The sequence below is a fragment of the Histoplasma capsulatum genome (assembly GCF_000150115.1).
Source record: "Histoplasma capsulatum G186AR genomic scaffold supercont2.4, whole genome shotgun sequence".
Taxonomy (NCBI): domain Eukaryota; kingdom Fungi; phylum Ascomycota; class Eurotiomycetes; order Onygenales; family Ajellomycetaceae; genus Histoplasma; species Histoplasma capsulatum.
Window position 1 is genome coordinate 1540371 of NW_025544804.1, and position 10383 is coordinate 1550753.

A 10383-nucleotide genomic window follows, 5' to 3' on the forward strand; every position below is an offset into this window, starting at 1 on the left:
AATCGAATGGATATAATCGATATAGTTCGACCGCTATCTCTCGCCGATACGTAGGTCGATGAGGAACGGATAGATATAGATAGTGCCGCAATCGTCCCTGATGAGGAGGTCGGTGAGGTCGGATAGATGGATATAATTAGATAGATATCTCGCCGATAGGGAAGTCGGTGAGGATAAATAGATATAGAAATCTTTGCCGATAAGGAGGTCGGTATGGATAGATATCAATATAATTGGATAGACATATTAGAGATATCAAGATAGCGAGAGGTCGCTAACCCGGGCTCATAACTGTCGGAACTGGAGAAAGTCCGAATTGTAAAATCAAAGATTTGGTAGGTTCTATTAGCAAGGATTCTATAGCAACTTGGAACCTGGAATGTCTCACTATATGAAACCAAGCAATGCCCCACTGAATCTCAGTGCTATCTCAGGCATATAATCAAGCATGACCTTCCCTATAAATACTACCTATTTATCATGTAGTTATTGGAGTTAGAATAAGCAATTCAATTTATTTTATCGATATTCAGTATTTGGGGCAATATTCGGACTTATTCAGTTCCGACAAAAGGTCACGAAGGGCTCGGCTCGGTTCTATGTGCTCAGAATTGCGGGGAAAGCCATCAACGCAATGATAGTTTTGAAACGATGATATGCCGACGCGCTCCAGGGGTGGACCCCTTCGTTCTGTCATTATTTTACAGCAAAAAAATTGTTCCAAGGATATTTTCTCGTTCCTAGCTTCAATCTTATCTAGGCTGAGGGCCGGAGAACAAACATTAGAGAGACATGTCACCCAATCAAAAGCAAATTCGATTACCATCTCACAATCTCAGGACAGCATGAATTTCGATCTTCCGGCAGACCTGGTTCCTTACATTTCCTCCCTTGATAAGTTTATTGAAAATGCAATTCTCCTTTACAGCATGCTGGGGATAACAATCGTTTCTTCGACTATCGACGAGAGCATGCAAGGACTGATTGGGATCATGGAGGATTGTCACGCAGAGAATGGGAAGAGTTACTAGGCTAGAGAAACGCGATGGAGATAACTTCTCTTGCAACAACTGTTGTTATTATCATGGAATATGGGTGTTTGATTTTGGGAATCTTTCACGTAGTTATAAGAATAATAAGAACCACCAACACCCACTTTGAAAAGCCCGGATTGATCAGAATCAATTGCGACGTTGCTATTTTCAATTTGCGTTAATAGAAACAAAAAGAACGAGAGGAGGCCACAATCAATCAATATTCACAACATGTATGGACGCAGACTGCAAATCTCAACCACCGGGCCAGATGCAAATGCAAATAAAGACTGGAAAATACGCCCCTTGCATAAAATTAACCGATATGCATGTCACAACTAACGTATTTCGTATGGGAAAATAAGAACGACCACCACCCTTATTGGGGAAACATGAATTCAACTCCGCATCGCCATGCTTACATCACTTGACCTTCATTGTTCCTCTTTCCATTATTACACTCTCCTATATCAAGTTAGAAGATCGCGGTTGCGTTTGCGTGGGAACCCACGCCACCTAATGAAAAAGAGCATTAGTCGAGAGTCATGCAAGCAGAAGAAAAATGCCATCAAATAGCATGTGGATCAATACACATAAAAAAGAAAAGGGGGGCGGGGGCGGGAAAGGGGGACGGGCAAATGGAAATTGACATACCTTTCACATTTGCAGGGGCACTAGTCACGAAGAAAAAATACCTTCCCTTCTCACGACACACCTTTGCCAGCGCCTCCAAATTCCACATCTCACCCAGCGGCATTCCCCACAGCGCTAGAATGTGTTCGTGTAGGTAGTACTCGGCAGTTGTGGGCCAGCGCTCGAACGCAGGCGCATCTCCAGCCACGGCCGCAAAATAACAGTCATGCAACCAGTCAAGCACGGCCTCCTCTTGCGCCACTCCCGCATACTCCTCCTCCTCCTCACCTGACTCAGTATTGTCATCGCCCGAACCATGTCCGCGCAGGGCGAGCCTTGTGCGCTCCTCGGGGCTGCGTTTGTAGTAAGCTTCCACAAACCCCTGAACGGATCAAGAGGAGATCGCCGACTTTGATGTCCCCGCCTTGTGATTCGGGGCGAATATCAATGCCCTGGGCTTTGCCGCATTTCTGGAGCTCTTCGAAGCTGATGGCGTGCGGAGAGTAAGGGTCGTAATCGATGCCGTTGGCCGTGGCATACGAGCGGTAGTCGAGGAGGACACCGCGGCCAGCGATGCCACGTTCGGCCCAGTGGTGAATACTGCAGTTGTGGTTGGCGCTAGGGCCCGAAATGTCATCTGGTTTGGTCTGGAGAGGTTATGTTAGGAGGAATGGCTTTGTTTGAACTCGATGATAGATCTTTCTTTTTGGATTTTTGCTTACCCCGTTGTAGAATGTTTGGGATGAGATGTGAGCAAACTGTGGGTGGTATCTATGTTAGTCGTGAAACGTGAGAAAAATATATACATTCTTCCAATTAATAACAGAACACACTTACGTGTCTGAAGCCGTCCCACTGGGTTCCACTCTGCGTGTTGAGTTGATAATTGTCGTCATAAGCAATTCCTGGAATCAGGGTCTTTATCGAGTGAACGAATTTCTCGCGACCAAATCCTGGCTGTTCTGGAACGTTCAACGGAAGGCTATGGTACGTCAATTCTTTCCGTTCGAAAAATTGAAAATGAATCTGATTCGAAAACGGGCAATTGCGTACTTGAGAGGAACAATCTCCCCTGTCTTGATCTCGTCGGCTGCAGCCTTGACTCGGGATGGAGTAAGCAGATTCAATCTACCAATCTGTTTGGCAAAAAACATGTCAGTCCTCCGAGATGGCATCTGGCAGATATGAAGACATGAATGTTCCATCAAAGAAACGCACTCCACGCACGTTGTCATTTTTGCCCCAAACCCAAGCTGCACCCTCAGGAGCATCTGGAATTTTTGGCAGGTCCTTGCGGAGAGGAAGTTTTGTATTCTCAGCGTCCCAGGGAAGCTCATCGGGAGACTTTGGACTGCTGAACATTCCAGCAAACTGGGCAGCTCGCTGTCTAATGGAAGACATTATGCTTAACCTCTAGCGGATCAAATCGTAGATATCCAACAGAGGGCGTACGGAGCAGGGGAAACGGGGGATGAGACCAGAACGCAGCATGGAGTGTGAAACAGAGGTAGCAACGTAGTGTTTCTCTCTAGCCTCTAGAGCTGCGCTGAAGACGGGAGATTATAGATTGTGGGAAAGAGAAGAAGTGAACTAGAGAAACATTGTTCCTGCACAAAAGCCCTCACAGCAAAGAGCGAAGAAACAACACCAACACCAACACCCGCAGCAACACGCAGCGAGAGACAACACGGACAACACACGCGGGAGCCGCCGGTATCACACACCGGGGGAACAAAGGCGCAGCTCCATCCTCCCCCGCACGCAGCGGATCCTTTGACAAGTAACAAGCGACAGCTTGCCTAGGTATCTCCAAATAGACTTTTTCCATCGAGCCACATACTCGAACACTATGCAGGGAAGAGGGAAGAACAGGACCACGAACTGCTGATGCACAACCGCAGAATGCCGTGCAAGAGCATGCGGATCAGCTGTGGTGGCTGAGCAACCAGGCAGATGGCCAGACTCACAGTTCACTAGCTGTTGAACTCCCCCGAACTTGTTGAGAGGAGGTTTGCTAACACCATTATTGTTTGGTGTCACCGACTAGCTTGGCTGCTCGGACAAAACGAACAAGCTATGAACTATGAGCTTGAAGCGATCCGAGGTCCGATCAAGCCGCTCAAGCTTGAAAGCAAGCGATTGAGGGACCGAAAATCGGCGTAGGCAAAGCGCACAATAATGGGACTCGAGTTTCCCAAAGGGGGAATTCTATGCAAAAGAAACTAGAAACATGCATGGCAGACCTGGAAATTTCCAAGCTATCCCAGCCGATCCTTCTCTAGGTTAAACTCACGGGTGCTAGTAAGTTAACATCTGATCTCGCGAGAAATTTCACTGACTTGGACACAGACGCTCATACGGAACACAGAGGCAACCCTTTTCTGGAAACGCCCCGTCGGTCGGGATATAAAACTTCGTGGTAGCACGATGCCGGTCGTGGAACGATCCAGCTCCTCTGCAGGTGTCAATTCGGAGCTTAAAATCGGAGTGTGGTCGTGTGTGGCGCAATGGACCCAAGATAAATGTCCGAATGCAGTTTGAGACGGTTGCTTGAGGCACAGTTTATATCCATCATCATATATCATACATAAAGCGTGCAGGACAATTAGATGGTATAGAACGCCTAAAGGACACAACGATAGAATCTGAACCTGGAACAAGTTGGATCAAAGCATAGAAACCCAAAAATCACACTACAATAACATCGCTCTTTCAAGTCGTCTAACCAACAATCAAAAGCCTACAAACATGCAGAATCAAAGCATCAAAACCATCTAACAGAACTCAATTCATTGTTTCCGTCTTCAGAAACGGCTGGTCCCTCCCTTCAGACCCAGATCCCTCCTCAATATGCGAGGAAAACCTCCCCACAACTACATCCGCGCTCTTCCTCGCGTCCTCATCCTCCAATATAATAGGCGGGCCCGTAAATGCCTTGCGCGCCCGCACAAAATACCAAACGACACTGATCGTCCCAAACCCAGCAAACACCACGCTCGCATAATTCATCGTCGACGGCGTCACAGGTAAGGAGATTGGCATGCAAAACAGCGCAATGGCCAGCGTAATCCACGATACCGCTATCATATTGATAGTGTAGCCGAACTTCCCCAACGAAAAGGGTGCGTTTCTCACATTCCGCCGCCCGCGGACGACGGAGACGAGAATCGGCACGCCATATGAGGCCGAGAGACAAATGGTTGCGACACCCGTGAAAGAGTTAAACGCCGCGCTGGAGCCAAAATATATCAGGCCCAGCAGGCAATCGACAAGGGTAGACAATATCAGACCCCAGAGCGGCACGTCGAAACGCCTACTAACTCTGCGCCACAGTCTGGAGCCAGGTATGGCGCCATCGCGCGCAAATGCGTACGTGCAGCGGCTCGCGGCAGTTAGGGCGCCAATTCCGGCAAAGAGTTGGATGCCCAGGATGAGAAAGAGCAGGCCAAAGCCACCGGCAGCGGAGCCGGTCACAGTCTTGAAGAGGAGGCCGATTGGTTGGCCGTTGGCGACTGCTCGCAGCAGCTCGACGGGCGGGAGCACAAAGAGGACTGGGAGTATGTATGATAGGCCGGTGATACCAGCTGCTACAACAGATAGCACAATGGCTTTAGGCACTTCGCGGTGCGGGTTTTGGGTCTCTTCGCACATTGCGGCTACCATCCCATAGCCAGTCAGGGTGTATGCAGCTTGGAGTAAGCCGACGAAGAAAGCCCAGCCGCTCGGCCTATTGGTGGGGATTAGTGACTGAGAAGGAACGTTTTAATCTTGCTATATAGGAGAGTTCAAGATGAGGTGGGGAGAGGGGATGCGTCGGAACGCTCAAGCGCTTACCAGCCGCTCGTCGAAGCGTCAAAGTGTCCAAACACGAAACTGGCATGGTTCCTTTGTTTCGCCAGGGACAATAAAGTAACCATAATGATCACAACACTTGCTGCGGTCCAGTATATACAGACTTTGTTGATAATGTCAAGATACTTCGCCCCAAATACATTTACCAAAGCACAAACCATCATCACAGCCCAGAACATCAAGATCGTCTGCCATTGATTGGGAACAAAATCCTCTCTCCACAGCGAAATTGCGCTGAGAATCAACTGGCCTCCTGAAAAATTGATGCTGAGCGTGACAGTCCAGTTGCCCACTAGGGTCAGCCAACCATCGATAAATGACATCAACGGCGCCCATTCTTTTGTAGACAACATTGCGCTCCAATAGTATACTCCGCCGGCTGTAGGATAAACTGAGCAAATTTCGGCCAGAGACGCCGCGATTGCGATGGAGATGAGCGTGACCAGCACCCAGCCCCAGAGGATTGTGACGCTGAGTCCATCTGTCAGGGTGACATAGAGTGTTGTACTTAGACCGAAAGGAGCGGCCATGATAGCAAAGGACCTGCGCAAGTAGTTCCATTCCCCTTTATTAGCTGATGTTGTCCAGCACAACAAACGATGCCATAGATCTGGGCCCATTCAAGAAACTCAGCAAATAAAAAGGGATAAAGCGATTAAAACATACAGTCCCAACACACTCATCATGCCCAGATGTCGCGGCAGCTCCCCTTTGTAACCCATTTTCTCCAGCGCAGCATCTGCCTTCGCATCTGCCGAGCCCCGTCCAAGAGGCTCTCCATGACCGGCTGGTCCATCCTCCATATCGGTAAGAGGCTAAAGGTAGTCACCGGAGTATAGAGAACCAAGGGGCAAAATAATGTCGCAGGAGATCCTCTGCATTCACAATGAGCAGGAATCTCGCCCTGACCGCAGGGGAAATGGCCTGGTTTTGGATGCTATCTTCCCCAGCGGACTGTGGAGACACACTTGAAGGATCTCGGTATACCTTCCCCGCACGCGTCAGTTTTCCATGTCTGTGGAACGACGGGTCACTTGTTGAATTACTCAGCGACAGTTGGAAATACTAGTACAGATGGGAGAAGTCGAACATGTCTGCTTGTTTGGGAACAGATCAAGTAGTGAGCAGGTGGGGAAACATTTGTAGCTGCAGATTGAGAGAGTCGGCGAGCACAATCTCCTGGTCCTTAATATCGTGGCGATTTGATAGCAAGCTTCCGGGTGCGCCAGATAGTTCCACTGAGAGGGAGTCCACTGGGAGGGAGTGCTCAGCCCAGCACCAAAACAAACTCTCTCTCACCGTGGACATCCATGCAAACCCCGCCCCATACTCCTGACTCCCAGTCGAAGAAAGTCGGCCGAGCAGGTCAAGGGTTGAACTGATCCTCACAAGGATTTGATGAAGCCATCGCAGCGCGAAACCCCAGGCTCACACCCAACCTGGCCGATTCTTTATAAAACTTACTGGTCCCAAACTCGGCTCGAAGTATAAAATTATGGGGGTGGGGCAAAAATTTTTGGAACCCCATTCCATACTGCGGAGGCCAAGTTTGCGTTCTCCACTGAGGACTTGGGCAAATGGATGGCTGGTGGGCCGCTTGTGATGCGCCTATTCAGGCTTTTCAGCTGAGAGCTCGATACGCCCGAATTGCAACGGTATCTCGAAGCAATGATGATGAATGACATTGCGAATTCGGTCTTCGGCTAAAGATATCAAGTTGCGGTCGTTGAGCATCGACAAAACTAGTCAGCTACGCCTCCTGCCCAGACGCCATGCGGAGGCGTGTTGATCCGGCGCGGGAAGGGGCTTGCTCAGGAACTCAGGAACCCAACTAACGTGGGGCCGATTCCAAAGCAGATCAAAGAAGCAAGATCGATGACGATTGATGCTGTGGCTGTTCTCTTTTTGGTTGCAGAAGCCCGAAGAACGGCCGCCGTTGACAGACTAGTGAGGCGCTCATTTTTGCTACCAGTTCGCTCAACTGCAGAGTCTAATCCTTGACTCCGAGACTCTCGGGTTAGAAGTGATAGTAAAATCGATGAATGATACGAAAAATTCGGCCGGCTGCTTGTTCAGAGGCCTTGTTATATTTCCTGTGCATGATCCCCGCTTGCTTGAAAGCGTATATGCTCGAGCACCTTTAACTACACAACAACTTCTCATTCTCATTTCATACATACAAGCTACATATATTCTCCCAAGGAGCACCAATTCTCTCAAAAACACACATGAACAAATGAGAATCGATTCCTATCCAATTTGCGGCCCGTTGTACACTTACAACAAAATTACTCGGATTCGCATCATTTGAACTTCTCAAAAGGAAACAAGAAACAGGAACAACAAAACAGCAAGCATGCAGGGAAATCAAAAACGGAATACCTCTTCTAACCTTCCGGCCTAGCCTAACCTATCCAGCTCCCTCCTTAGTTCCGCTGTCAAATTCCAAACCGTCGCGCGCTGAGCCGTGGACCTACTTGTTCTCTCCGGAGGCTGGCTCCAGCTCCAAAGCCTCGAATCCTCCTGCGCCCAACCATTCATCTTCTGCATGATCTTCGCCTTGTTGACGGGTGAAATGCGTCTTCACGACATCCTTCCACACTCCGTTTCGCTTGCCCGGTTCTCGGAGCCAGTCAATCATTGCGAATTTGATATTCTGCGGCCTGACGTCTAGGATATATAATATCTCCGCGACCCGGCGTCAGCTTGCGGTCCTAACCTCGGCGTTGTTGGCAGGTTCCTGGCGGAACGGATCTTCCGAAAGCACCATGGCCTGCAAGCTGACGAGGACGGACAGGATGGTTGATATATCAGGTTGCCACTGTGCAGCCTGGTCACCCTTTCTCCAGGTACCCAGGAGTGAAAGGCAGACTAAAATATAAATATTTATCATGTCGGTGAGAGAACAGAAATCGGTTTCATTAAGAGGGGAGTTTTTTTTTTTTTTTTTTTTTTAAAAAATTTTTTTTTTTTTTTTTTTTTTAAAAAATTTTTTTTTTTTTTAAAAATTTTTTTCTTTTAACGGAACCCTTAATATTCTGCAAGCACTTGTTGCTTGAATAACGCAGCCGATATCGATGCTGATGTTGATGATACAGGACAGATAGGTGAACTTGTACGGCCAAGTCGGAAACCTGTTGATGTTCTTCTAGGATAGTCAAAATTGATTACACTGTGTAGCTAACTAATCCAGTCATGAGGGCGAAGAATGCAATGCAGATAAAGCAAAAAGCGTAAATGAGTGTCGAAGGAAAGAAACTGGAATGGAAATGGAAATGGAAATGGAAATGACTCAATTTATATCCCCCATTCGTTTCCCCTTCATTCCTCATCATCTGCTTCACCCAACAACATCGATGAACCCATAGCGTAAATTAACTGCATCTGCAAGTAAGTTAAGGAGTCTCCGTCTAGTGATTGCCCTCCGACGGCGTCAATAACCATTGATTGGCAGCACTCAACTCGGGCAACTCACCAAAAGCGCTGTGGACATGATCATATAGGCCTGCAATGTTGTCTTATCTATCGTCCACAATCCTTCAATGATTCGTGTAGGCTTCCTTCCGCGATAGAAATAGTGAAATGCTTTTAGAATGTATATATATATATATATATATATATATATATGTAGTTTCAACGATTCTAAAAACAAGGATACCCTTAATGCTTAAATTTGAAATGATGCCTTAGAGAAACAGGCGCCCTTGTTTTGCTTTGATTTTTGTTATATAAAAAATATATAGCTAAGGCATATAATAGTATATGTGATATGATATAAATGGAAAATAAAATAAAACAACAAGGCCAAAAACAATCCTCTGGCCTAGTTTGGAGCAACTGGTAGGTACCAGAACCTGTCAGAAAAGCAAGCCCTCCCGCCGTTTTATTCGAAACCCGTCTTCATTCTCAAATCAAGAACTTTTTTTTTTCTCCTTTTCATTTCGTTTTCCCCTATTTTAGTCGCCGATTCCCAACACCTCTGGAGAGCCACCGACCTACCAACTCTATTGAAACCGAACCATCTTTCATGAAACGCAGCCAACCACCAAAAAGAGCAAAAAGGGGAGGATTCAAATAGCCTGGGGATATCAAGTACCACATTTAAAACATGTTTTCCGATTTTGGGAAAATGAGAATAAAAAAGGGAGAAAAGATATAATGAGGAAGAATAGGAAGCCAGGGCAAGAAGGGACAAATGGGTATTTTTTGCTCTCTCCAGTGGAAACTAGGATCTTAGAAACAGCGGGCACGAAATGGAAATTCATTGGAGAAGCTCAGGGGATCTGGGGAAATATCGTACGTACAGACACCTAGTAAGAAAAGGGCGAAGGGAATTATGTTGAGATGGGGTTAGGCGTTGGCGTGATGTTAAGTAAATGTTGAATTTTTGGCAGCGTTTGCGGTTAAGAGAGGGTTGCGGGTTGGATATTTAATATTTCCACTTCTGCCTCTCCACCCTTGTTCGTTTTTTTCTCTATCACCCAATCCTTCCCCAATCGCCATAACACCAGCAAACGAAACTGGTAGAAAGTAAAACAAAACAAACATAAACAACCCAAAACACCAAGGTCATCATTAAAAACACAAGGCCAGAAGTCATTTCACATCTCGTTATAGGTGTGTTTATGGAATTGTTGGATTGGATATTTGTCGGTTGTCCTTCATCCTCCTTTGCCGCATATGAAAATGGCGTGGGTTGGCGTGGCGTGGCATGCCATCAGGCTCGCTGCCATCTCGCAAAAAGCACATAAACATTGACTGAGATGCAGATTGGTGGAGAGGGTATCAATCTATCATCATGAACTTTTGCTCTTCCTTTTCTTTTCTTTTGATATTCAGTTTGGTCAAAAAAAAAAAAAAAAAG

General features: G+C 47.0%; 3 protein-coding genes across 3 annotated transcripts; all 3 read right to left on the reverse strand.

Annotated features, from left to right (window-relative positions):
• Positions 1-529: 529 nt before the first annotated feature.
• Positions 530-1070, reverse strand: HCBG_03555 (uncharacterized protein; the record flags this gene model as incomplete). The annotated part of the gene is made up of 2 exons (XM_045430604.1): positions 530-683; positions 832-1070. The coding sequence occupies 2 exons, from the start codon at positions 1068-1070 to the stop codon at positions 530-532; spliced, it is 393 nt and encodes a 130-aa protein (XP_045288747.1).
• Positions 1071-1075: 5 nt separating this feature from the next.
• On the reverse strand, positions 1076-6322 carry HCBG_03556 (GabA permease; the record flags this gene model as incomplete). The annotated part of the gene is made up of 11 exons (XM_045430605.1): positions 1076-1550; positions 1689-2013; positions 2390-2425; positions 2895-3080; positions 3120-3213; positions 3368-3514; positions 3739-3875; positions 4007-4318; positions 4545-5394; positions 5502-6062; positions 6186-6322. 11 exons carry the CDS (start codon positions 6320-6322, stop codon positions 1510-1512), a joined length of 2826 nt encoding a protein of 941 aa, XP_045288748.1.
• Positions 6323-7012: 690 nt separating this feature from the next.
• On the reverse strand, positions 7013-9012 carry HCBG_03557 (uncharacterized protein; the record flags this gene model as incomplete). The annotated part of the gene is made up of 6 exons (XM_045430606.1): positions 7013-7127; positions 7356-7520; positions 7997-8205; positions 8239-8390; positions 8548-8653; positions 8995-9012. 6 exons carry the CDS (start codon positions 9010-9012, stop codon positions 7013-7015), a joined length of 765 nt encoding a protein of 254 aa, XP_045288749.1.
• Between the last annotated feature and the right edge of the window lie 1371 nt (positions 9013-10383).